This window comes from Heterodontus francisci, chromosome 20 (assembly GCF_036365525.1).
Source record: "Heterodontus francisci isolate sHetFra1 chromosome 20, sHetFra1.hap1, whole genome shotgun sequence".
Classification (NCBI taxonomy): domain Eukaryota; kingdom Metazoa; phylum Chordata; class Chondrichthyes; order Heterodontiformes; family Heterodontidae; genus Heterodontus; species Heterodontus francisci.
This window is the reverse complement of record NC_090390.1, coordinates 41,715,047-41,743,033: the sequence shown is the minus strand read 5'-3', so window position 1 is coordinate 41,743,033 and position 27,987 is coordinate 41,715,047. Positions and strand designations below refer to the sequence as shown.

At 43.8% G+C, this 27,987-nt stretch overlaps 1 protein-coding gene across 1 annotated transcript in view; it reads left to right on the top strand.

The window, feature by feature from the left end:
• The first annotated feature begins 652 nt into the window (after positions 1 to 652).
• LOC137380927 (kinase non-catalytic C-lobe domain-containing protein 1) overlaps positions 653 to 27,987 on the top strand; it is a 246,918-nt gene continuing 219,583 nt past the window's right edge. The window contains exon 1 of the mRNA XM_068053335.1: positions 653 to 1,332. Within this exon, the coding sequence (XP_067909436.1) occupies positions 1,255 to 1,332 (78 nt within the window). The 5' untranslated portion in view covers positions 653 to 1,254. The remainder of the gene's footprint in view (positions 1,333 to 27,987) is intronic.

The window sequence follows — 27,987 nt, the reverse complement described above, 5'->3', positions numbered from 1 at the left end:
GTCCCACCATAACAGCTGGAGGAATTTAAGTTCAATTAATAAATCTGGAATAAAATGCAATCTCGTTAATAATGATCATGAAACTACTAATTGTTAAAAATCTGGTTCACTAATGTTCTACAGGGGAGGATAGGTGATGTCCTTACCTGATCTGGCCTACATGTGTCTCCAGATCCACACCAATGGGTCAACCACACCACCAATGCGGTCAATGCTTTACTGCCCTCTGAAATGCCCGGGCAACCCAATCAGTTGCCAGCTTGAGGGGCAATAAATGCTGGCCTTGCCAGTGAGGCTGACATTCCGAGTACTAATTTTAAAAACTATTAATTAAATTAGCAGACAGCATCGCAACAGGAGTGGGTGAATCGAACATCATGAGGCCTGGGGCAATTCCCCCGCCCCCCAGCTTTATCTTTCTGGACTGCTGAGGTAACAAGTGGCGAATGGTCCGTATCTGGCGATGCCTCCCCTGGTCCAATAACAGAACCACCTCAGCCTCCAAGCGTCAATCATAGACTGTGGGCTCTGCCCTGCTCGAAACCAAGGTTGAGGAGAAGGAGGAGGAAGTGGTTGCGTTTCAGTGCAGCGAGGGCGCAAAATCTAAGTTTGTTCAGAAACTTGGGTTGGGTTGGAAGCGGCAAGACGGGAAGGCCGCCGCAATGTCGGCGGAGGTGGAGTTTGTTCCGCTGTGAATCCGGCTCTCATTCACTCTGCCTCCGCCAGGAAAGAGGGAGGTGCTGCTGCTGACTGCATAATCCGGCTTGCTGGTGTGTCGAGGTGTTGCTATGGTAGCGAGCATTTAGCAAACTGACCGAGAGCCGACTGGCCAGGGAGTAAAGAAATTCATATTTTTTTGTGTTTTGGGGGAAACAAAAAAAAAATGTTTAAACTACCACAATCTCAGCTGGCTCGCGGGACAAGAAAGAATTCGTGACCCAAAGTATTTTTCATGACTGTGAAGAGGGAGTTCCGCAGCGGGAGGGGAAAAAAACGGATCACGAACATGACATGAATTCGTGTTTTTTTTTTGTTTTTGAGAAGTGTCTCAGTTGAATATTCTTCCTTCGGCGATGCGTGTGATCGGTTTTGAAGAGGCACGGCTGCACTAGTAGTGGCTGCATACTAAATAAAATAGGTTGCAATCGGCAAGGGGCGCAGATCTGTGCTCAGTTTTGTTTTCTACTCGTTTTTTGTGTATCGCCAAAGTAAATTATTTACTGTCAGATTCCAATTAAAATCACTGGCGAGGCGATGGCTCTGTATTATGATGAAGATGATGAAAGGGAGTATTATGAATTTGAACCACTTCCTACGCTTTTAGAAGATGAGGTAGGTCTGGATTGATATTCGTGCGGTATTTGAAGTGTTTTGAAGAAGTCACACAAGGTTTGGGCCATTTCGCCAGTTGCTGGTATGAAGTCTGTATCTAAATTCTCTCTTTCATTCGAATCCATCTAAGTAATCATTCTGACAGATAGCTCAAATATGGCAACGCACTACATTTGCGCGAGTCTCTTCCCTCCAGCCACTTGTAACCCGCAATGTAACTTTAATTGATTAGGCAAAGTTGCAGAAGCGCTAGAATAATTTTATCTGGAAAATAATCTCGTGATTTTCTTTTACCACAAAAAAGTTTGATTCGATAAGGTGCACAGCGAGCTGCCTTGCTTGTCAAATTAAATATAGCAATTTTGAAAAATGTATTAATCTGCCAATTAGTACACTGTTTTCAGTCATCGTTACAGCACCAGTGATCAAGTCAAACAATTATACTGAATCTTATCTAGTTTATAACTTATGTACACAGTTCATACAGTAACCATAGTTAATCTGAGATAATAGGTAGTAAATGTTGCAATTGATGCAGTGCAAGCATTTGGTTCAAAAGAACACTGCAGAACGATGATGCTATTCATTTTGAGATAGGTTATTGCAAAATTATTAAATATGCATTGCAAGTATTAATAACTGGAGAGATATGATATCGTAATGGTTTGGACGGGATTTGTAATTTGCTGGTTTTAACGTTTTCACGACCAATGAGGGGAGAAGAGGATAGGGGCAGTGCTATTAATAGATTTTTATTACTGAGCTACAATAGAAGAATGTTCTAGAGAATTAGATTACGACAAACTCCATATCATAGAATGGTTACAGCAGAGAAGGAAGCCATTCAGCCTGTCGTGTCTGTGCCTGTTCTCTCCAGGAGCAATTTACCTAGTCTCACTCCCCTGCCTTTTCCCCATAGCCTTGTAGTTTTTTTTCTCTTCAGATGATCATCCAATTCTCCTTTTGAAGGCCTTGGTTGAATCTGCCTCCATCACACTCTCGGGCAGTGCAGTCCAGATCCTAACCACTCGCTTCGTAAAAAAGATTTTCCTTATGTCGCCATTGTTTCTTTTGCCAATCACCTTCAATCAGTGTCCTCTGGATCCTTCTGTCAATGGGACCAGTTTCTCCCTGTCTGCTTTGTCCAGACCCCTCATGATTTTGAACAGCTCTATCAAATCTGCTCTTCATCTTCTCTTCTCCAAGGAGAACAGCCCCAACTTCTCCAACCAATCCACGTAACTGAAGTTCCTTATCCCTGGAACCATTCTTGTGAATCTTTTATGCTCTCTCTCTAATGCCTTAATGCCCTTCCAAAAGTGTGGTGCCCAGTTCTGGACACAATATGCTCGATGAGGCTGAACCAGTGTTTTATATAGGTTTATCATAACTTATCATATCTATGCCCTTATTTATGAAGCCCAGGATCCTGTGTGCTTTGTTAACTGCTTCCCCAACCTGCCCTGCCACCTTCAATGATTTGTGTACATTTCCTCACAGGTCCTGCACCCCCTTTAGAATTGTACACTGTAATTTATTTAATTTATTTCATTTATTTAATTCTTCGACCAAAATGTATCACTTCACACTTTTCTGTATTAAATTTCATCTATCACTTGTCTGCCCATTCCACAAGCCTGTCTATGTCCTCTTGAAGTTTATCACTATCCTCCTCACAGTTCACAGTACTTCCAAGTTTTGTGTCATCTACAAATGTCGGAATTGTGCCCTGCTCACCCAAGCCTAGGCCTTTAATATATATCAAGAAAAGCAGGTGTCCTGACAGCAACCCCTGAAATGGGCGGACAAGTGGCACCTCCTTTTCCTTTTTGCCTGTCCTTCCTAAATGTCGAATATCGTTTAATATTCAGTTCCTAGTCTTGGTCACCCTGGTGCCACGTCTCTGTAATGGCAATTAAATCATACCTGTTTACTTCTACTTGCGCCATCAACTCACCTATCTTGTTGCGAATGCTGCGTGAATTCAGAGAAGAGTGCCTTTAGTTCTGCCTTTTTAACACTATTCTGTATTTTGACGCTGGTTGGTTCTAGTATTTGTTTCTGCTGCTTTCCACTTTCAGTCACAGATTTTCTACTTCCCATAACCAGCTTTGTTTTTCTCCTATCTGATTTCCTTTGCAGGTTCCCAACCCCCTGACACGCTAGTCTAAACCTTCCACAACAATATCAGCAAATCTCCCTGCGAGGATGTTAGTCCCAGTCCTGTTACGGTGTAACCTGTCCATCTTGTACAGGTCCCACCTGCCCCAGACCCGGTCCCAATGCCCCAGGAATCTAAAGCACTCCCTCCTGCACCATTTGTCCAGCTCCATGTTCATGCACTCAATCTTCCTATTTCTATACTCACTAGAGCATGGTACTGGGAGTAATCCTAAGATTGCTGCCTTCGATGTCCCACTTTTCAATCTCCTTCCTAGCTCCCTAAATTCTGCTTTCAGTTCCCTTTTTCTACCTGTGTCATTGGTGTCAATGTGGACCATGACTTCTGGCTGTTCACCCTTCCCCGAAAGAATGTCCTGCAACCATTCCGTGACATCCTTGACCCTGGCACCAGGGAGGTAACATACCATCCTGGAGTCACGTCTACGGCCACAGGAACGTCTGTCCCCCATTCCGTGAATATGACCACGTCAGGCTGTTGCTTGACTGATCTGTGGGACAGCTCTCCAAATTTTGGCACAAGCCCCCAGATGTTAGTAAGGAGGACTTTGTCGGGTCGACAGGGCTTGCTGTTGTCATTTCCGTTGCCTAAGTCGATGCCAGGTGGTCCATCCAGTTTCATTCCTTTTCTTACACTTTGTAGCAGTTTGATACAACTGAATAGCTTGCTAGATCATTCAGAGGGCATGTAGGAGTCAACCACACTGTTGTGGATCCAGAGTCACATGTAGGCCAGACCAAATAAGGACAGCAGATTTCCTTCCCGAAAGGACATTAGTGAACCAGATGGGTTTTTACAACAATCGACAATGGACTAGATTTTAATTCCAGATTTATTAATTGAATTCAAATTTCACCATCTGCCATGATTCGAACCCATGTCCCCAGTGCATTAGCCTGGGGCTCTGGGCTGCTAGTCCAGTGACATTACTACTATGCCATCACCTCCCCAATCCCAAATTTGCCTTCATGGTTTGATGTTCTTCAAATATACTGGAGCCATATTTTTGGACTGGAATGATGGACCTTATGGAACTTCAATTGGATTGGAACAATAAGCACTGCCATTAAGAGGGAAGCCGAAGGGAGTGTAGTTTGTTCGAAGAACTCCCTGACTCGAGAAGAAAAATATTAACCTTGCTCTGCTTCGTTTGAAGCTTTAAAGGCAATGTTAATTTTTATTGCTCTGTGGCGATCTTCAAGTCAGTACTCAGATGCCAGAAAGAACACATGAGAAAGAATGCCTCCCAGGTGCCAGGGTACGTGATGTCTCCGATCGTGTTTTTGGGATCCTTAAGGGGGAGGGGGAGCACCCCCAAGTCGTGGTCCACATAGGCACCAACGACATAGGTAGGAAGAGAGATGGGGATTTAAGGCAGAAATTCAGGGAGCTAGGGTGGAAGCTTAGAGCGAGAACAACCAGAGTTGTTATCTCTGGGTTGTTGCCTGTGCCACGTGCTAGCGAAGAGAGGAATAGGGAGAGAGAGGAGTTGAACACGTGGCTGCAGGGATGGTGTAGGAGGGAGGGTTTTGGTTTCCTGGATAATTGGGGCTCTTTCTGGGGTAGGTGGGACCTCTACAAACAGGATGGTCTTCACCTGAACCAGAGGGGTACCAATATCCTGGGGGGGAGATTTGTTAGTGCTCTTCGGGGGGGTTTAAACTAAATCAGCAGGGGAATGGGAACCTAAATTGCAGTGCCAGTGTACAGGCTGTTGAGAGTAGTGAGGTAGGGGATAAGGTTACAGGGACGCAAGAGGGCACTGGCAAGCAAGAACTTGGTTTAAAGTGTGTCTACTTCAACGCCAGGAGCATCCGGAATAAGGTGGGTGAGCTTGCAGCATGGGTTGGTACCTGGGATCCTGATGTTGTGGCCATTTCGGAGACATGGGTAGAGCAGGGGCAGGAATGGATGTTGCAGGTTCCGGGATTTAGATGTTTCAGAAAGAACAGAGAAGAGGGTAAAAGAGGGGGGGGTGTGGCATTGTTAATCAAGGAAAGTATTACAGCGGCAGAAAGGACGTTTGAGGACTCGTCTACTGAGGTAGTATGGGCCGAGGTTAGAAACAGGAGAGGAGAGGTCACCCTGTTGGGAGTTTTCTATAGACCTCCGAATAGTTCCAGAGATGTAGAGGAAAGGATAGCGAAGATGATTTTCGACAGGAGCGAGAGTAACAGGGTAGTGGTTATGGGGGACTTTAACTTTCCAAATATTGACTGGAAATACTATAGTTCGAGTACTTTAGATGGGTCTGTTTTTGTCCAGTGTGTGCAGGAGGGTTTTCTGACACAGTATGTGGACAGGCCAACCAGGGGCGATGCCACATTGGATTTGGTACTGGGTAATGAACCCGGCCAGGTGTTCGATTTAGATGTAGGTGAGCACTTTGGCGATAGTGATCACAATTCGGTTAGGTTTACCTTAGCGATGGGCAGGGACAGGTATATACCGCAGGGCAAGAATTATAGCTGGGGGAAAGGAAATTATGACGCGATTAGGCAAGATTTAGGATGTGTAGGATGGGGAAGGAAACTGCAGGGGATGGGCACAAACGAAATGTGGAGCTTATTCAAGGAGCAGCTAATGCGTGTCCTTGATAAGTATGTACCTGTCAGGCAGGGAGGAAGTTGTCGAGCAAGGGAGCCGTGGTTTACTCAAGAAGTTGAAGCGCTTGTCAAGAGGAAGAGGGCGGCTTATGTTAGGATGAGACGTGAAGGCTCAGTTAGGGCGCTTGAGAGTTACAAGCTAGCCAGGAAGGATCTAAAGGGAGGGCTAAGAAGAGCAAGGAGAGGACACGAGAAGTCATTGGCGGATAGGATCAAAGAAAACCCTAAGGCTTTCTATAGGTATATCAGGAATAAACGAATGATAAGAGTTAGAACAGGGCCAATCAAGGATAGTAGTGGGAAGTTGTGTGCGGAATCAGAGGAGATAGGGGAAGCGTTAAATGAATATTTTTCGTCAGTATTTACAGTAGAGAAAGAAAATGTTGCCGAGGAGATTACTGAGATACAGCCTACTAGGCTAGATGGGATTGAGATTCACAAGGAGGAGGTGTTAGCAATTTTGGAAAGAGTGAAAATAGATAAGTCCCCTGGGCCAGATGGGATTTATCCTAGGATTCTCTGGGAAGCCAGGGAGGAGATTGCAGAGCCGTTGTTGTTGATCTTTAAGTCGTCATTGTCGACAGGAGTAGTGCCGGAGGACTGGAGGATAGCAAATGTTGTCCCCTTGTTCAAGAAGGGGAGTAGAGACAGCCCTGGTAATTATAGACCTGTGAGCCTTACTTCGGTTGTGGGTAAAATGTTGGAAAAGGTTATAAGAGACAGGATTTATAATCATCTTGAAAAGAATAAGTTCATTTGCGATAGTCAGCACGGTTTTGTGAAAGGTAGGTCGTGCCTCACAAACCTTATTGAGTTTTTCGAGAAGGTGACCAAACAGGTGGATGAGGGTAAAGCCGTGGATGTGGTGTATATGGATTTCAGTAAGGCGTTTGATAAGGTTCCCCACGGTAGGCTATTGCAGAAAATACGCAAGTATGGGGTTGAAGGTGATTTAGAGCTTTGGATCAGAAATTGGCTAGCTGAAAGAAGACAGAGGGTGGTGGTTGATGGCAAATGTTCATCCTGGAGTTTAGTTACTAGTGGTGTACCGCAAGGTTCTGTTTTGGGGCCACTGCTGTTTGTCATTTTTATAAACGACCTGGATGAGGGTGTAGAAGGGTGGGTTAGTAAATTTGCGGATGACACGAAGGTCGGTGGAGTTGTGGATAGTGTCGAAGGGTGTTGTAGGGTACAGAGGGACATAGATAGGCTGCAGAGCTGGGCTGAGAGATGGCAAATGGAGTTTAATGCGGAGAAGTGTGAGGTGATTCACTTTGGAAGGAGTAACAGCAATGCAGAGTACTGGGCTAATGGGAAGATTCTTGGTAGTGTAGATGAGCAGAGAGATCTTGGTATCCAGGTACATAAATCCCTGAAAGTTGCTACCCAGGTTAATAGGGCTGTTAAGAAGGCATATGGTGTGTTAGCCTTTATTAGTAGGGGGATCGAGTTTCAGAGCCACGGGGTCATGATGCAGCTGTACAAAACTCTGGTGAGGCCGCACCTGGAGTATTGCGTGCAGTTCTGGTCACCGCATTATAGGAAGGATGTCGAAGCTTTGGAAAGGGTGCAGAGGAGATTTACTAGGATGTTGCCTGGTATGGAAGGAAGGTCTTACGAGGAAAGGCTGAGGGACTTGGGGTTGTTTTCGTTAGAGAGAAGGAGGAGGAGAGGTGACTTACTAGAGACATACAAGATAATCAGAGGGTTAGATAGGGTGGATAGTGAGAGTCTTTTTCCTCGGATGAGGATGGCAAACACGAGGGGACATAGCTTTAAGTTGAGGGGTGAAAGATATAGGACAGATGTCAGAGGTAGTTTCTTTACGCAGAGAGTAGTAGGGGCGTGGAACGCCCTGCCTGCAACAGTAGTAGACTCGCCAACTTTAAGGGCATTTAAGTGGTCATTGGATAGACATATGGATGTAAATGGAATAGTGTAGGTCAGATGATCGGCGCAACATCGAGGGCCGAAGGGCCTGTACTGCGCTGTAATATTCTAATATTCTAAAAAAAAAAATGGTTCAGAAATTAAGAACATTGCAGTAACAGAAGATTATTTCCGGTGCTGTTTGTCAAATGCAAAGCTTTGTATGACAATTTCCATTTTAGTTGGTCTGAGCTGGATTAATGAATGGCTGGAGTGCAATTCACCGTGGTGGAAATGACATCTGACATGCTGGCTGTGTAGAAACATCATCTACTCTTGATAATTTGGTCATTTTTGTGTTTAAAATCATTTGAATTATACAATAATTATAATTAGACAAAGTAAGTAGCAGTGCCATGGCATCATTCCTTCTTGGTGGATTAATTTGTGAGATGTGCAACAAATTACAAAGAATTATTGCACACAATGTATTGATGTGCTGAACTGTAAAAGGCCTTCCAAATGATCCTGACATCTAAATCACTGTTTGAAAACACTGAAAGAGTTATTTTAACTTTCTGTTGTGGCAGAAATCAGATAGTAGTGGATTAGCTGGCCATTATACACCTATTAAAATCGGACAGGTTGAAAAATGGGCCACTCCAGCCTATTCTCCGAATGGAGGTGAAGGTTATTACCTCCTTAAAACCTGGGATCTCGATGTAGTGGCCATTTCGGAGACATGGGTAGAGCAGGGGCAGGAATGGATGTTGCAGGTTCCGGGATTTCGATGTTTCAGTAAGAACAGAGAAGATGGTAAAAGAGTGGGGGGGGGGGCGGTGTGGCATTGTTAATCAAGGAGAGTATTACAGCGGCAGAAAGGACGTTTGAGGACTCGTCTACTGAGGTAGTATGGGCCGAGGTTAGAAACAGGAGAGGAGAGGTCACCCTGTTGGGAGTCTTCTATAGACCTCCGAATAGTCCCAGAGATGTAGAGGAAAGGATAGCGAAGATGATTCTTGACAGGGGCGAGAGTAACAGGGTAGTTGTTATGGGGGACTTTAACTTTCCAAATATTGACTGGAAATACTATAGTTCGAGTACTTTAGATGGGTCAGTTTTTGTCCAGTGTGTGCAGGAGGGTTTTCTGACACAGTATGTAGACTGACCAACCAGGGGCGATGCCACATTGGATTTGGTACTGGGTAATGAACCCGGCCAGGTGTTAGATTTAGATGTAGGTGAGCACTTTGGTGATAGTGATCACAATTCGGTTAGGTTTACCTTAGCGATGGGTAGGGACAGGTATATACCGCAGGGCAAGAATTATAGCTGGGGGAAAGGACATTATGATGTGATTAGGCAAGATTTAGGATGCGTAGGATGGGGAAGGAAACTGCAGGGGATGGGCACAATAGAAATGTGGAGCTTATTCAAGGAGCAGCTACTGCGTGTCCTTGATAAGTATGTACCTGTGAGGCAGGGAGGAAGTTGTCGAGCGAGGGAGCCGTGGTTTACTAAAGAAGTTGAAGCGCTTGTCAAGAGGAAGAAGAAGGCTTATGTTAGGATGAGACGTGAAGGCTCAGTTAGGGCGCTTGAGAGTTACAAGCTAGCCAGGAAGGATCTAAAGGGAGAGCTAAGAAGAGCAAGGAGAGGACACGAGAAGTCATTGGCGGATAGGATCAAGGAAAACCCTAAGGCTTTCTATAGGTATGTCAGGAATAAAAGAATGACTAGAGTTAGATTAGGGCCAATCAAGGATAGTAGTGGGAAGTTGTGTGTGGAATCAGAGGAGATAGGGGAAGCGTTAAATGAATATTTTTCGTCAGTATTTACAGTAGAGAAAGAAAATGTTGTCGAAGAGAATACTGAGATTCAGACTACTAGACTAGATGGGATTGAGGTTCACAAGGAGGAGGTGTTAGCAATTTTGGAAAGTGTGAAAATAGATAAGTCCCCTGGGCCAGATGGGATTTATCCTAGGATTCTCTGGGAAGCCAGGGAGGAGATTGCAGAGCCTTTGTCCTTGATTTTTATGTCGTCATTGTCGACAGGAATAGTGCCGGAAGACTGGAGGATAGCAAATGTTGTCCCCTTGTTCAAGAAGGGGAGTAGAGACAGCCCTAGTAATTATAGACCTGTGAGCCTTACTTCGGTTGTGGGTAAAATGTTGGAAAAGGTTATAAGAGACAGGATTTATAATCATCTTGAAAAGAATAAGTTAATTAGCGATAGTCAGCACGGTTTTGTGAAGGGTAGGTCGTGCCTCACAAACCTTATTGAGTTTTTCGAGAAGGTGATCAAATAGGTGGATGAGGGTAAAGCAGTGGATGTGGTGTATATGGATTTCAGTAAGGCGTTTGATAAGGTTCCCCAGGGTAGGCTATTCCAGAAAATACGGAAGTATGGGGTTGAAGGTGATTTAGAGCTTTGGATCAGAAATTGGCTAGCTGAAAGAAGACAGAGGGTGGTGGTTGATGGCAAATGTTCATCCTGGAGTTTAGTTACTAGTGGTGTACCGCAAGGATCTGTTTTGGGGCCACTGCTGTTTGTCATTTTTATAAAAGACCTGGAAGAGGGTGTAGAAGGGTGGGTTAGTAAATTTGCGGATGACACGAAGGTCGGTGGAGTTGTGGATCGTGCCGAAGGATGTTGTAGGGTACAGAGGGACATAGATAGGCTGCAGAGCTGGGCTGAGAGATGGCAAATGGAGTTTAATGCGGAAAAGTGTGAGGTGATTCACTTTGGAAGGAGTAACAGGAATGCAGAGTACTGGGCTAATGGGAAGATTCTTGGTAGTGTAGATGAACAGAGAGATCTTGGTGTCCAGGTACATAAATCCCTGAAAGTTGCTACCCAGGTTAATAGGGCTGTTAAGAAGGCATATGGTGTGTTAGCTTTTATTAGTAGGGGGATCGAGTTTCGGAGCCACGAGGTCATGCTGCAGCTGTACAAAACTCTGGTGAGGCCGCACCTGGAGTATTGCGTGCAGTTCTGGTCACCGCATTATAGGAAGGATGTGGAAGCTTTGGAAAGGGTGCAGAGGAGATTTACTAGGATGTTGCGTGGTAAGGAGGGAAGGTCTTACGAGGAAAGGCTGAGGGACTTGAGGTTGTTTTCGTTGGAGAGAAGGAGGAGGAGAGGTGACTTAATAGAGACATACAAGATAATCAGAGGGTTAGATAGGGTGGATAGTGAGAGTCTTTTTCCTCGGATGGTGATGGCAAACACGAGGGCACATAGCTTTAAGTTGAGGGGTGATAGATATAGGACAGATGTTAGAGGTAGTTTCTTTACTCAGAGAGTAGTAGGGGCGTGGAACGCCCTGCCTGCAACAGTAGTAGACTCGTCAACTTTAAGGGCATTTAAGTGGTCATTGGATAGACAAATGGATGAAAATGGAATAGTGTAGGTCAGATGGTTTCACAGGTCGGCGCAACATCGAGGGCCGAAGGGCCTGTACTGCGCTGTAATGTTCTAATGTAAAACTTCGCCATATAAATAATCACATCACTTCCTGTGTTTGGTTACACTGTGTTCTGCCACGAATAACTTATGCACTGGTGTTTTCAGCAAAACTTATAGCCAAGACCTCCAGAAGTCAGTCGTGCAATTCATTATCCAACTTCAACAAATTCTGACGGATAAGGAGAAAGGAGTCAAATGCTGAGCTTGAGTATTACGCATTCAACTGGAAGAATTACTTGTCGTTATAGACTATCTAGATTTTGAGGGAATTCGAGTCTTTATGACTTGACTACACACTCCACTATATTCTGAAAGTCAAAAGTAGCATGTATTTTTGCTGTCTGTTCAGTTACTTATTTGCATTCTTGTGGAACCAGTGAGCCTCCAAAACATTTTATCTACCAAAACTTGACTGGATGTGGGTACTGGTCCTTATCTGAAAATTTACCACATGGTTTCTGGGAAGATCCAGCAGCCAAAGGAAAATTAATGCAACAGTTGTTTTCACGCATATCGGCAAAGCAGTTGGAGTTGGTGATGAAAATTTTAAGTCCATTTCAGGCATTAGATATAGTTCAGCCTATAGTTGATTTAAAAAATCTGAATTGCGACATGCGCTGCATACCCAATTCAGTTAAGCATGACATGCAAGAGTTAAAACAATCACTGCATGAGGCAGGTTCTTCTCCTACTCTCATATGTGCTCCCATCTCCCCAATTTGCACCTCTAATTTTGTTATAGCTCCTATGAGTAGTACAAATACCATTTTCTCAATCAGCAATTTGATTTGCATTGTTAAAGCCTGGTTTGCATATGACTTAAAGCACTCCAGTGTATGCCATTTCAAAGCTCAGCATAGGCAGCATGACTAAACTTAACATCTCCAACCCACTATTGCTCAATTGGTATTACCAGTTTATCAATATTAGTTATTTACTAACAAGCTGTACAATAATACAAGTCACACAAACACTGAAAACAATTCCAGAAGGTGACATGTGACTCCGAAGCCCCCTGTATAACCCACATCCATGACCAGATATATTTCATGACTGTTGCTGTCCATTTGTCACTTGTTGCTAGTTGACATTTCTATGGCAATGCTTTTCTGTTGTTATTGACACAAAATTGGCTTTAAATTGTGAGGTGCCATCTTTGACTACATTTCCCTGCATTATTGGATGAATGCCACATGCCTTAGTTCTTTGCTTTAGACTATCTTTGAAATGTTTGCTCTGACCCTGTACTATTCTACTTCCTGTCATCAGCTGGTTATTGGACATGGCTTTAGGAAGTTGAGCTACTGACATGTAAAAAAAATGTAGCTGTGGCTTTGAAACTAATCTTGTTGGCACACTGCATCATTAAACATTTACTACTGCCATAAGCCAACAGCAGCATATACAAACTGGTGCCCAAAGTATCCTAATGCATAGATTTTCAGCTTCCATGTCATTAAATGGGTGCAAAATATATCAACATCTGGAATACTGTGTCCTATTTTGGCCCCCTCACATGGTAGATGATACAAGGTTCAGTGGAGGACCACTAATCTAATACCAAGCTTAAAGGCCCTCAGTTACAATGATAGGCATAGAAAGCTGAGTGTTTTTGCTATAGGAAACTGAAGACTAGGAGGAGATTTGATTGAGATCTTTAAATTATGAAGGGATCTGACTGTGTTCATATGGATAGACTATTTCAATTAGATAGGTTAGGTAGGACCAGGGAGATGCATATAAGTTACGTAAGCACAGACCAGGTTAGATGCCAGGAGGTTTTACTTTTCGCAGAGGGTCATCAACATCTGGAAAGAGTTGGTAAATTCATTGCAAGTGATAGGGAGCTGCATAAGTCTCTAGTTATGATCAATATTGCAGTTTATAAAAAGTAGTTGGGACAGTGGGCATTGTGCTTGGTCATGTTCTTTCGTGTCAGAGAGGAAATTCCCAGACTTTTTCATTCCCTGAATTGGCCTATGTTTTTTTTTCCTCTGGGATGTTGAATCGCCTAAATCATTGTGTGGGTGAAGGCAGGGGGGAGGGGCGGTGGGGGGGGGGAGATGGATGGGATGGGGTTGGTGATTGGGGTCACGTTGCTCAGTTGATGTACCAGCTGGCCTTTACTTCTCCACCATTTTTATACATTCAGATTTCACTCCCATTCTTACTTCCCCCTCCCAGATTTTGCATTGTGCTTAATTGTGAAACTTGAACTCAAGCCAGCAACAAGGTATCGGAGCATCTATACTGAAGAATGTGTTGTAATCTGACCTAGTCTGTGGCATGATTGTCATTAGTTGATTGTTGAGAAACAATAGAATATATGCTAAATTTTGCTAAATCATTAAATTTTTATAATGCAATTTCTTTTAAGGATGCTTTTGGTACTAATTTTTCAATGTGTCCTTTTCACAACCTGTTAACTGTTTCTGTGACATTGGTACATCTTTTGAGTTCTTTGTCAACATGTCAAATTGATTTGCTTGCATATATAAGCAGTAGCCAGGCCTGTTCCCATATAAATTTATAAATAAACCATATTTTCACTGGAATAACCAGTACAGCAGCTTAATGTGTCTGAGAAAAGATGAGAGCAGTTCCTGGGAAAATACTGATGCAAAATTAATGAAGCTACTAAGTTAAAGGGATGTTTGAGAGTCATACTAAGAGTGACAGTGGCATGATTTTGCTTCATCAATGTAGCGGAATGCCAAACTGTTAGAGCAAAGTCCTGTGTCATATTTTCACACCTCTGGGTATCTATCTGTTTTGGGATATTTTATCCTGTGCAGTAGTAAAGTAATCTAAAAAAATATATATAGACAGTGTATGTCATGAACCAGAGACCAGATCTGACAAACACTAAAAATACACGTTCTGCATAGGCCCTAAGCTTTGGAATTCCCTTCCTAAATCTCTCTACATCTCTCTCAATGCTCCTTAAAATCTGCCTCTGTCCTAATATTCTGTGTGGCTTGGTGTCAAATTTTGGTTGATAACAACACTGTTGTGAAGCACCTTGGGACTTTTTAACTATGCTAATGGTGCTATATAAATGCAAATGGTTGTTAATGAATTCTAAGTTGAAACTACACAGTTTTATATTTTCAGCTTAGGACAATACGTTGCAATGTGTTGCAGCACAAACCTATTTTTGGATATATATGCAAGTGGTTGTGTTTTTCTGCCTTGTTATTTTACAATTAATTTTAGAATTCTTATCCTTGTTTTCAAATCCCTCCATGGTCTTGCTCCTCCCTTTCTCTGTAATCTCCTCCAGCCCCAAAACCTTCCAAGATATTTGTACTCGTCTAATTCTGGCCTCTTCTCCACCCCTGATTTTAATCATTCGACCATTGGTGGCCGTGCCTTCAGTTGTCTCGGTCCCAAGCTCTGGAATACTCTCCCTTGCCCTCTCCGCCTCTTCACCTTGCTTTCTTCCCTTAAAGTGCTCCTTAAAACCTACCTCTTTGACCAAGTGTTTGGTCATCTGACTAGTATATCCTTACATGGCTCAGTGTCATGCATTGTTTTATAATTCTCCTGTGAAGTGCCTTGGGACATTTTATTACGTTAATGGTGCTATATAAATATAATTTTGCCCATAAGTTGAAGCTTTAAATCACATTTTAGGCCAAGAAATAATTCCCAGTGCTCACGTACTTGTAGCTGCATCCTGTTTTGGATGTTGCACTTGCAATGTAGTTTGGTTGTGTTACCAGTCACACATTGTGGTGTATATCTGGCTGCAGTGAGCTTCCCTAACTAACTAATGAAGAAATTATCAGACATTTAACCTGTGCTTAAGGGTGAAAGTTCTTTCAACAAGTGAAAAATGAGAAATACCATTGGTTTGAATGGTAGAGTATAGAGACGTGGCTTTTCTGTGCATCAGTGACTTGGCAGTGAACTTGGAGGTGGTGATGTTCACATGCACCCACACTGACCTTGTCATTCTAAGTAGTAGTGGTCGTGGGTTTGGAGGAGCTATTGAAGAAACCTTGCAGAGTTGCTGAATGCCTCTTGTAAATGGGAAACACTGCAACCACGCAGTGCAGATGGTGGAGGGATTGAATGTTTAAGGTGTTGCATGGGGTGGGGATCAAGTGGGCTGCTTTGTCCTGGATGCTGCTGAGCTTCTTGAATGTTGTTAGATCTGTACCCATCTAGCCAAGTGGAGAATATTCCATCACTCTTCTGGCTTGTGTCTTGTAGCTGACTTGATTGAAACATATAAGATCCTGAGGGGTCTTGACAGGGTGGATGCGGAAAGGATGTTTCCCCTTGTGGGAGAATTTAGAACTAGGGGTCAACTGTTCAAAAATAAGGAGTCACCAATTTAAGACAGAGATGAGGAGAAATTTTTTCTCTCAGAGGGTCGTGCGTCTTTGGAATTCTCTTCCTCAAAAGGCGGTGGAGGCAGTCTTTGAATATTATTAAGGTAGAGGTAGATAGATTCTTGATAAGCAAGGGGGTGAAAGGTTATCGGGGGTAGGTGAAAATGTGGAGTAATCAGTTCAGCCATGAACTTATTGAATGGCGGAGCAGGCTCGAAGGGCCAAGTGGCGTACTCCTGCTCCTATTTCGTTTGTTCGTAAGGCTATTCACTCACGACAGAGTATCCAGTCTCTGACCCTGTCAAATACAGTCTCTCACTTTTAGGTATACCTAGTGCTGTTTGACACTCCTCATTGAACCAGGGTTGGCTGCCTGGTTTGATGGAATGGTAGATCAAGGGATATGTTGGGCCAAGAGGTTACAGATTGTGATAGAATACAATTCTGCTTCCACTGCTGGCCCACAGTGCCTCACAAATGCCCATTTTTGAGTTGCTGCATCTGTTCTGAATCTATCCCATTTAGCACGGTCGTAGTACAAGAGAGAGAGAGGACTAGAGAGAGAGGGAGAAAGAGAGCATGGCGGGAGCAGAGCTTTAAAAAGTGCACCAAAAGGAGAGGCAGAGATTGGAGAGAGAAAGAGAGCAAGCTGGGAGCAGAGCTTTAAAAAGCATGGCAAAAGGAGAGTCGGAGACCAGAGAGAGAAACAGAGAGAGCGAGCACAGCGGGAGCAGAGCCGGGGGGGGGGGGGGAAATCAATAAGTGACATCAGAGTGATGTCACAGTCGACAGAGAGAGCAGAGAAACAGAAAGCAGCCAGGATGAGTATACTGGTAAGCTTTTAATTTATCTTAATCTAAATCAATCAAATATAAAATAAGATCGATTCAGTATTATCTAAACTAAAGTGGATTTTATAATTTATAATACAGAGTGAAAGAGAGAGACCAGCAGGGAGTGTATTTGCTCAAATTTGGACAACTTAATACATCAGCTGTATTCAGTATTATTAGAGTTTATCAGTATTTGTAAGGTTTACAAGTAGTCGTAAGTTTATTAGAATTGGCAAAGCTTAATTAGCATTGGTAAGGTACCAGTAGGAAGGTCTACATATCTGTGTAATAAAGAAAAGTATAACTTCAGAACAAGTGAGCAGCTGGTGAGTATTGTTTTTTGAGTAAAGTTTATTTTAACTAGTGAAGTGTATTGACTTTTAGTCGGATTTATCAGTACTAGTGAGATTTTATTAATAATTCTAATGTGTTGTAGTATTGGTATGGTTTTTTTTAGCAGTAACAAAGGGTCAGCTAATAAATAAAGGAATGGCAGGGGTGCTTCAACCTTGAGAGTGCACCTCCTGTGCTTTGTGGGAGCTCAGGATACTTCCCATATCCTGGAGAATCATTTGTGCAGGAAGTGTTGTCAATTGCAGCAGCTTGAGCTCCGGGTTTTGGAACTTGAGCGGCAGCTGGCGACACTGCGATGCATTCATGAGGATGAGAGCTACGTGGATGGCACGTTTATAGATGTGGTCACCCCACAGCTTAAGTGTATGCAGGGAGAGAGGGAATGGGTGACCATCAGGCAGTCAAAAAGAATCAGACAGGTAGTGTAGGCGATCCCTGAGTGCATCTCACTCTCCAACAGGTATTCAGTTCTGAATACTGAGGCAAATGATGCTTCACCTGGGGAGTGCAGCCAGAGCCAAGTCCATGGCACCACGGGTGGTTCAGCTGCACATGGGGGTACAGGGAAGACTGGAAGAGCCAATAATAGGTGATTCAATAGTCAGGGGAACAGACAGGTATTTCTGTGGCTGCAGACATGAATCCAGGATGATGTGTTGCCTCCCTGGTGCCAGGGTCAAGGATGTCATCGAGCAGTATCCTGAAGGGGGAGGGCGAACAGCCAGCAATCGTGGTCCGCATCAGAACCAACAACATAGGTAGAAAGAGGGATGTGGTCCTGCAGTCAGAATTTAGGGAGCTAGGTAAGAAGTTTGCAAGCAGGACCTCAAAAGTAGTAATCTCTGGATTACTTCCAGTGCCATGCGCAAGTGAGTATAGAAATAGAAGGATAAGACAGATGAATGTGTGGCTGGAAAGATGGTGCAGGAGGGAGGGCTTTAGATTCCTGGGACATTGGGACCAGCTCTGGGAGAGATGGGATGTGTACAGGGAGGACGGGTTGCACATGAACAGAGCTGGGACTGAGTTCCTTGCGGGATGTTTTGCTAGTGCTGCTGGGGAGGGTTTAACCTAGTTTGGGAGGGGGAGGGAGACCAGTGGGTAGAATCAGTTGGGACAAAATCAGAAATGAAAATGGAAGGCAGAAAGTGAATGGATGAATCTGGAAGACAGAGGAAACAAAGGTTAGAAAATAAATAAGAGTTTGGTAGTGCTCAAGGGTATCTATTTCAATAGCAAATAAAGGAGATGAGCTGAGGGCACAGATAGATATGATATCATAGCTATTACAGAAACATGGCTTAAGGAGGGACAGCTGTGGCAGCTCAACATTCCTGGTTTCAGGGTTTTCAGATGCAATAGTGAGAGGGATAAAAAAGGTAGGGGAGTGTCAGTTTTGGCCAAGCAAACTATTACAGCTGTGAGGAGGGATGATATGTTGGAAGGTTCATCAAATGAGGCCATATTGATTAAGGCCTCATTAAGGCCTCAAAAAAAGGGCAATCACATTGAGGGGAGCGTCTATAGACCCCCAGTCAGAGGGAGATAGGAGCAGGTATGTAGGCAAATCTCTGAGAAGTGCAAGAACAATAGGGCAGTAATAGGGGATTTTAACTACCCCAATATTAACTGGGTTAGTTTTAGTGTGAAAGGAATTGAGGGAGCAGAATTCTTGAGGTGCATTCAGGAGAACTTTTTAGCCCAGTATGTAGCAAATCCAACAAGAGAGGGCACAGTTTTAGACTTAGTTTTAGGAAATGAAGATGGGGTGGCAGTGGGAGAGCATTTTGGTGGGAGTGATCATAATTCAGTCAGTTTTAACATAATTATAGAAAAGGACAGAGATAGAACAGGAGTTAGAGTTCTCAATTGGGGCAAGGCCAATTTTACTAAACTGAGGAGTGATTTAGTGAAAGTGGACTGGAAACAGCTACTTGGAAGTTAAATCAGTGTCAAAACAGTGGGAGGCATTCAAAGGGGAGTTTCAAGGGTTCAGAGTAAACCTGTTCCCACAAACAAAAAGGGTGAGACAGCCAAATCGAGAGCCCTGTGGATGTCAAGGAGCCTACAGGGTAAGATAAGGCAGAAAAGGAAAGCTTATGTCCAACTCCGAGAACTCAGTACGACAGAAAGCTGAGGGGCGGAATCAAAAAGGAAATTAGGAAAGCAAAGAGAGGGCATGAAAGAATATTGGCAAGTAAAATCAAGGTGAACCCAAAGATGTTTTATCAATACATTTAAGAGTAAGAGGATAACTAAGGAGAGAGTAGGGCCCGTAAAAGACCAAAAAGGTAACCTATGTGTAGGGGCAGAAGATGTTGGTATGGTTCTTAATGAATACTGTGCGTCTGTCTTCACAAAAGAGGGGGATGATGCAGATATTGTAGTTAAGGAAGAGCAGTGTGAAGTATTGGATGTGATAAACATAGAGAGAGAGGAAATATTAATGGGAATAGCATCCTTGAAAGTTTATAAATCACCAGGGCCAGATGAAATGTACCCTAGCCTGTTAAAAGAAGCAAGAGAGGAAATAGCAGAAGGTCTGACCATCATTTTCCAGTCCTCACTGGATACAGGTGTGGTGCCAGAGGATTGGAGAACTGCTAACGTTATACCTCTTTTTAAAAAGGGAGCGAAGGATAGCCCGAATAATTACAGGCCAGTCAGTCTAACCTCAGTAGTGGGCAAATTGTTGGAATCTATTCTGAGAGATAGGATAAACTATCACTTAGAAAGGCACAGGCTAATCAAGGGTAGTCAGCAAGGATTTGTTAAGGGAAAATCTTGTTTGGCCAACTTGATCGAATTTTTTGAAGAAGTAACAAGGAAGATAGATGAGGGTAGTGTAGTTGATGTGGTCTACATGGATTTTATCCAGGCTTTTGACAAGGTCCCACATGGCAGACTGGTTAAAAAATAAAATCCCGTGGGATCCAGGGAAATGCAGCAAGGTGGATACAAAACTGGCTCAGTGGCAGGAAACAAAGGTACTTGTTGACGGGTATTTTAGCAACTGGAGGGCTGTTTCCAGTGGCGTTCCGCAGGGCTCAGTACTGCATCCCCTGATTTTTATGGTATATATTAATGATTTGGACATAAATGTAGGGGGCATGATCAAAAAGTTTGCAGATGACACAAAGATTGGCCGTGTGGCAGATAGCGAGGAGGATAGCTGTAGGCTGCAGGAAGATATTGATGGTCTGGTCAGATGGGCAGAAACGTGGAAAATGGAATTCAACCTGGAGAAGTGTAATGTGATGTATTTGGGGAGGTCAAACAAGGCAAAGGAATACACGATAAATGCTGAGAAGTGTAGAGGAAGTGAGGGACTTTGGAGTGAATGTCCACAGATCCCTGAAGGTAGCAGATGGTTAAGAAGGAATATGGAATTCTTTCCTTTATTAGCTGAGGTATAGAATATAAGAGCAGGGAGGTTATGCTGGAACTGTATAACTCATTGGTTAGGCCACAACTTGAGTACTGTGTGAAGTTCTGGTCACCTCATTACAGAAAGGATGTAATTGCACTAGAGAAGGTACAGAGGAGATTTACGAGGATGTTGCTCGGACAGGAAAAATTCAGCTATGAGGAAAGATTGGATAGGCTGGGGTTGTTCTCCTTGGAACAGAGAAGGCTGAGGGGAGACTTGATTGAGATGTTCAAAATTGTGAGGGGCCTGGATAGAGTGGAGGTGAAGGGTCTATTCACCTTAGCAGAGAGGTCAGTGACAAGGGGGCATAGATTTAAAGTGATTGCTAGAAAGATTAGAGGGGAGATGAGGAAAACCTTTTTCACCCAGAGGGTGGTGGGGGTCTGGAACTCTCTGCCTGAAAGGGTAGTTGAGGCTGAAACTCCCAAACTCATTCAAAAGGAGTCTGGATATGCACCTCAAGTGCTGTAATTTGTAGGGTTACAGACCAAATGCTGGAAGGTGGGATTAGAATAGGTGGATTGTTTTTCGGCTGGCACAGACATGATGGGCCAAGTGGCCTTTTTCTGTGCCTTAAACTTTCATGATTCTATGATTCTACCAAGCAATATGATGGAGGGTTCCCTCAGTGTGAAGATGAGATTTTGTCTCCACAAGAACTGTGTGCAGTAGTCAATCCTACCAATACTGTCATAGACAGATGTATCTGTGATAGTTGCTGTGATCAGCTAGTTCATGGTTTGTATGCATATTTTAGAGGTCACTTTTAGTTTTGGGGAAATTAAATGTGTAGATGTAAGGTAATTGAAATTCTGGAATTTCCAAGTGATTTTATTTCAAAGATCTTTCCATGTGTACTTACAGAGATAGAGTTAGAGAGGTGAGAGCCATAAAACAACAGGTGGGGTGAACTCATGTAGTTGGGGAACTGAAGCCAAATTGTTAGCAGTATTATTCGCGTGGGTATCCGAAATCAGAGATGTTTTGGAGTTGGAGGTAATTAGCCTAAATTGCGATCTGGGACATCCCAAATAAACCTTGTTGCTTTGGAGATAGATGATGCAGGAAGAGGCCTGTTGATCAGGTGTTTTATCTCTGTATTTTGATCACAGAAAGGCTGTTGGCTTTGGGAGCAGCTGGACTCAGGAGCAGGGGTGTTTCTGATTTGAGTGGGGCCCATGCTTAGGTTGGGGAAATCCAGACTCCTGAAGTGTTGAAGGTGAACTGGAGGAAATGCCTAGCCAAATGCTAGAGGGAGAATCCCCAGGAAATCTTATATCTTGGAAGATAGCTGAGAAACTAAGGAAAATTGACGTGAATCCTTAAGAGCTGTGGTACACTTTGGATTGGTCCCAGGAGAAGTGAATGAACCACCAAGATCCTGTAAAGTATAAGGGAACTCCTAGAGTGGAAGTAAAAGTCAAGCAGGGGTGTTTTGATGAGATTTAACATTTTAATGTATACATGTGTTCAGATTTTAAGTCTAAAAAATAAGTGATTTCAAATTGTAGTGTTAAGTTAGTAGTGCTTACTTTATTTAACTTTTGTAAAGTTTTTTGTTTTTAAAAAAAAAATGAAATCTTGTAGTGTAATTCTTTCACTGATAACTGGCAGTTCAAATTCCTTTCAAAAAAGGTTACTGGTCTCTAACAGGATCGTAACAAGGTGGATTGGTGAGAATGAGGTCAAGTAAATTTTTCCCTCATGTTGGTTCTCTGACCACCTGTCCAAGTGCAGTCTGGCATCTATGTCCTTTATATCTTGGAGTAAAGATTCCACTAACTCTCCTACCACCGATGCTAAGCTACCTGTTCTACAGTTTTCAGGACTCGTTCTATCTCCTTTTTCAAATATAGGCATAGGATTAGCTGTCTGCCAGTCCTCTGGTAGTATTCCCTTTTCAAATGATTTTTTATATATAGATACCTCTGCTATCCCTTCCCTATGTTACGATCAGGTGAGGAGGAGTTGCAAGGCTCCCCTCTTGTCCTTCTCCTTGTTTGACCTCAGCAAGGGTTATTCCTTTTAAAACATGTGCTTACCACTTCACTGAGTGTTTTTACCTTTTACCTTTGTTGTGATCATAAAAGAACCAATCGGACAGGTTTTCTTGAGTTTAAACAAGAAAGAGGTGAGTTTATTGTACTTAAAAAAAAAATCTAAACCCGATCTAGATAAAATAATAAAACTATACTACGCTTACACTCACACATACGAGAAGCACATCCACAAACAGATTACTGAATGATGAGGGATAGTTGGGTTGGATAAGAGTCCAGAACAAATAAAAATAATACCAAGAAATGCTGGATTCACTCAGCAGGTCTGGCAGCATCTGTGGAAAGAGAAGCAGAGTTAACGTTTCGGGTCAGTGACCCTTCTTCGGAACCAATTTTCCCACACTCTCTTGGCCAGTCTGGACATAGCAGAGGAAGCCTTTCCCATGCGCTTGTTGAATTCTGCATCGAGAGACAGGTTACTGGTGATAGTTGAGCCTAGGTAGGTGAACTGTTGAACTACTTCCAGAGTGTGGTCGCCGATATTTATGGATGGGGCATTTCTGACATCCAGACCCACGATGTTCGTTCTCTTGAGGCTGATGGTTAGGCCAAATTCGGTGCAGGCAGCCGCAATCCTGTCGATGAGTCTCTGCAGACACTCTTCAGTGTGAGATGTTAATGCAGCATCGTCAGCAAAGAGGAGTTCCCTGATGAGGACTTTCCGTACTTTGGTCTTCGCTTTTAGACGGGCACGGTTGAATAACCTGCCACCTGATCTTGTGTGGAGTAAAATTCCTTCTTCTGAAGACCTTGAACGCATGTGAAAGCAGCAGGGAGAAGAAAATCCCAAACAGTGTAGGTGCGAGAACACAGCCCTGTTTCACGCCACTCAGGATATGAAAGGGGTCTGATGAGGCGCTGCTATGCTGAATTGTGCCTTTCATATTGTCATGGAATGAGGTGATGATACTGAGTAGCTTTGGTGGGCATCCAATTTTTTCTAGTAGTCTGAAGCGACCACGTCTGCTGACGAGCTCAAAGGCTTTGGTGAGATCAATGAAAGCAATGTAGAGGGGCATCTGTTGTTCGTGGCATTTCTCCTGTAGCTGGCGAAGGGAGAACAGCATGTCAATGGTCGATCTCTCTGCTCGAAAGCTGCACTGTGCCTCAGGGTAGACACGCTCAGCCAACTTCTGGATCCTGTTTAAAGCGACTCGAGCGAAGACTTTCCCCACTATGCTGAGCAGGGAGATTCCACGGTAGTTGTTGCAGTCACCGTGATCACCCTTGTTCTTATAGAGGGTGATGATATTGGCATCGCGCATGTCCTGTGGTACTGCTTCCTTGTCCCAGCACAGGCAAAGCAGTTTGTGCAGTGCTGAAAGTATAGCAGCATGGCACTCTTGATGATTTCAGGGGTAATGCCTCCTTCCCAGGGGCTTTTCCGCTGGCTAGAGAATCAATGGCATTACTGAGTTCCCATTTTGTTGGCTTTACGTCCAGCTCATCCATGACTGGCAGAGACTGGGCTGCATTGAGGGCGGTCTCAGTGACAACACTTTCCCTGGAGTACAGTTCTCGGTAGTGTTTCACCCAGCAGTCCATTTGCTTGCGTTGGTCAGTGATTGTGCCCCCTGATTTAGATTTGAGGGGGGCAATCTTCTTGATGGTTGGCCCAAAAGCTCTCTTAATGCCATCATACATTCCTCTGATATTTCCAGTGTCAGAGGCCAGCTGAATATGACTGCATAGGTGTTGCCAGTAGTCATTTGTGCAGAGCTTCTGGCTGCTTTAAGTGCTACGGATGTTAACTCGCTGGGGGCTTTTTTGTAGCTCAGCGGTGCAATGCGCTTAGCGGCTATGACAGTTTCCAGCTCTTCAATGTGAGATTGAAACCAGTCTGCATTCCGCTTCACATGTTTGCCATAGGTGGTCATTGCTGAGTCATAGATGGCGTCTCTGATGTGGGCCCACTTGGTCTCTGCATCCCCAGTGGGAATGTTTTGAAGGGCTTTTTCAAGTCAATTTAGAAACTTACATAACAGCTGTGGATGAGAAATTCTGCGAGTGTTGATGCGTGGGTGGCCCTTCTGCTAGGAGTGATGCAGCTTCTTTGGTTTGAGTCTAACCTTGCTGCACACCAGGAAGTGGTCGGTGTCGCAGTCTGCTCTGTGGAAGCTGCGTGTGATTTGAACGCTGTTTAAAGAAGCTCGCCTTGTGACGATGAGGTCCAGCTGGTGCCAACGACGTGATCTTGGGTGCCTCCAAGAAACCTGGTGACAGGGTTTAGTATGAAAGAACGAGTTGGTGTTGCAGAGGTTATGATAGGTACACAACTCAAGCAGTCTCTGTCCATTCTCATTCATCCTACCAATGCCATAGCACCCAAGGCAGGAGGGCCATGAGTCATAGTTGGCACCAACCCTGGCATTAAAGTCCCCCAGCAGGAACAGGTGTTCGGTGTTGGGGATGCTACTAATGATATTATGGAGTTCCTCGTGGAACTGGTCTTTAGCTTCATGTGGGGAGCAGAGTGTTGGAGCATAGATGCTGAGTAGGTGTACTAGACCAGAGGCAGTGAGCAGTCGGATGGACAGTATGCGTTCCGAGCCATTTGAGGATTTAATTTAAATGCAGAGGAGTCTCAAGTGATACATTTTGGTAGGAAGAACAAGGGGAGACGATATAAAATAAAGGATACAATTCTAAAGGTGGTGCAGATGCAGGCCTGTGGGGAAATGTGCACAAATCATTGAAGATGGCAGGGCAGGTTGAGAAAGCAGTTGGTAAAGCATGTGGGCTGCTGGGTTTTAAAAATAGATGCATAGGGTATATAAAAGGCAAGGAGGTTATGATGAACCTTTTGTCATGCAGGCCCCAACCTGCTAAGAATGAGGAACATTAATTTCGCCACATAGACATTAAATTTCAAATTGTTGCTGGGAAGAAGAGAAGGCCTGTGACAAGGGGTTGCCAGGCCCCTGTTTAGAAAGACATTTTTGCATATTAACAGACAGTGTTTGGAACAAAGGAATTATCCCTGCTCCAATACAATCCACAAACAGACTAACCTGCTTATTAGTCTGGGTTTTTTCCTGAATTGTAGAGTTTGAACTGAGAGCCTGCAGAAAGCAGAATGCTCCTGGACTGAACAAGACCTCCTGTCTGTCTGCTCCCATCTCTTTCTCACGGGACTCCAAAACCCACTGAAGACACATGAAACGCAAGAGAGAAAAGTCTGCTGCAGTGAACAATGTTTAAGAAGAATACTAGTCCCTAACGAAAAGCAAGATCTACCTACAATCAAGGAATCTACAGGGAGCTCAAAGCACAGTAAGAAAAAACCCTCTTCAGAGATTGCCTCAAAATTTTCCACTTTTTTTCTTCTGCTCTTTCTGTCCCTATCTGCATATGTGTATTGCGTACACATGCTAGCATGGGTCCGTCGTGTATCCGTAGGCATTAACCAAATTAGTGTTTAAGTTTAATAAATTTCAATCTTCTATGAACGTAAGAAAGCTTGTGTGTGCTGGTTTCTTTGTCTTATAATTGGAAGGCGGTGAACAAGGATTCACCAAGGGGAGCTAAAAACACAGTGTGTTTAAAATTAAACCCTGTTACAGTAAGACCAGGTGAAGGCTGAAAGAGAACCTGAGACAGCTTTCTCACCTGTTCGTAACAGAAATTTGGGTGCTAGCATCCGGGTTTGACCCATAGACAAACGAGAGAAATTGGGAACAATTTGGCTTCCCACTTCCAATCAAAAAAGAGCAAGTTTTCAATACAGGATTTCTAGTGGTTGTGTGTGCTTGAATACTAACATGTCAGCAACTGAAGCCAGTAGCTCTCCAAGCCAGGGTGAAGTAAGTTGGGATAAGTTAAAAGCACTGTCTATGGAGGAGTTGAGGAAAATAGCTGAGCAATGTGGGTTCACTGTAAGTGGCAAGGCTAGGAAGTCTGAACACCTAAGGCGAGTGGCCAACCATTTTTCCCTTGAATCTGAAGAAGAAAGGTATTGTTAGCAAAGATACAATTGGAACAGAGGAAACTTGAATTTGAGGGAAGGGAAAGGGCGAAAGAGAGAACCTTCCAGATGGAACGTCAAGAAAAACAAAGACAGGAGAAGGAACGAGAGAGAGAGGAGAGGAAGAGAGAAAGAATATTCCGGAAGGAATGCAAAGAGAGAGAGTTGAAGCGGCTTCAGCTAACTAGGGGCGACAGAGTAACCCCAGGGAAAGCATGGCCAATATGAGCAGCATAATTCAGGGCTGGGTACAAAATTGTTAAAACTAGCTCAACTAAAATTCAATGAGCAAGATGTGGAGGCATTTTTGTGTCCTTTGGGAAACTGGCAATGCAGCTAAAATGGTCAGCTAAGACCTGGTCTCTTTTATTGCAAAGCAAACTAACTGGAAAAGCCCATGAGGTTTATTCCCTGTTGCCAGATGCGAGTTCATCAAATTATGAACTGACAAAAAATGCTATCCTCGGGGCATATCAATTAGTACCCAAAGCCTGTCGCCAAAAGTTTTTAGAACCCTCAAGAAGCAAGCTAATCAAACTTATCTGGAGTTTGAAAGAAGTAAGCAGCTGGCTTTTGACCAGTGCTGAGAGCTCTTAAAGTACAGCTCAGCTACGAGAATCTCAGGGAAGTAGTTCTGTTAGAGGAATTTAAAAACTCTCTCCCATTGTCCATAAAGACCCGAGTAGAGGAGCAGCAGGTTCAGAGAGCCCAGCAAGCAGCCGTTCTAGCTGATGATAAAAACAAAATACTGCAGATGCTGGAAATGTGAAAGAAAAACAAGAAATGCTGGAACCACTCAGCAGGTCTAGCAGCATCTGTGGAAAGAGAAGCAGAGTTAACGTTTCGGGTCAGTGACCCTTCTTCGGAACTGACAAATATTAGAAATGTCAAAGGTTATAAGCAAGTGAGGCGGGGGTGGGCAAGAGATAACAAAGGAGAAGGTGTAGATTGGACAAGGCCACATAGCTGACCAAAAGGTCATGGAACAAAGGCAAACAATATGTTAATGGTGTGTTGAAAGACAAAGCATTAGTGCAAATAGGGTGTTAACGGACTGAAGGTTGAACAGCCGCAAGTACAAACAGGTCTCTTCACAATGGATGTCCAATCGCTCTACACCTCCATCCCCCACCAGGATGGTTTAAGGGCTGTCCGCTTCTTCCTTGAACAGAGGCCCAACCAGTCCCCATCCACCACCACCCTCCTCCGCCTGGCTGAACTTGTTCTCACATTGAACAACTTCTCCTTCAACTCCACTCACTTCCTTCAAGTAAAAGGTGTTGCTATGGGTACTCGCATGGGTCCTAGTTATGCCTGTCTTTTTGTGGGATATGTCGAGCATTCTTTGTTCCAGTCCTACTCAGGCCCCCTCCCCCAACTCTTTTTCCGGTACATTGATGACTGTATCGGTGCCATTTCCTGCTCCTGCCCCGAACTGGGAAACTTTATCAACTTTGTTTCCAATTTCCACCCTTCTCTCACCTTTACATGGTCCATCTCTGACACTTCCCTTCCCTTCCTCGACTTCTCTGTCTCCATCTCTGGGGAT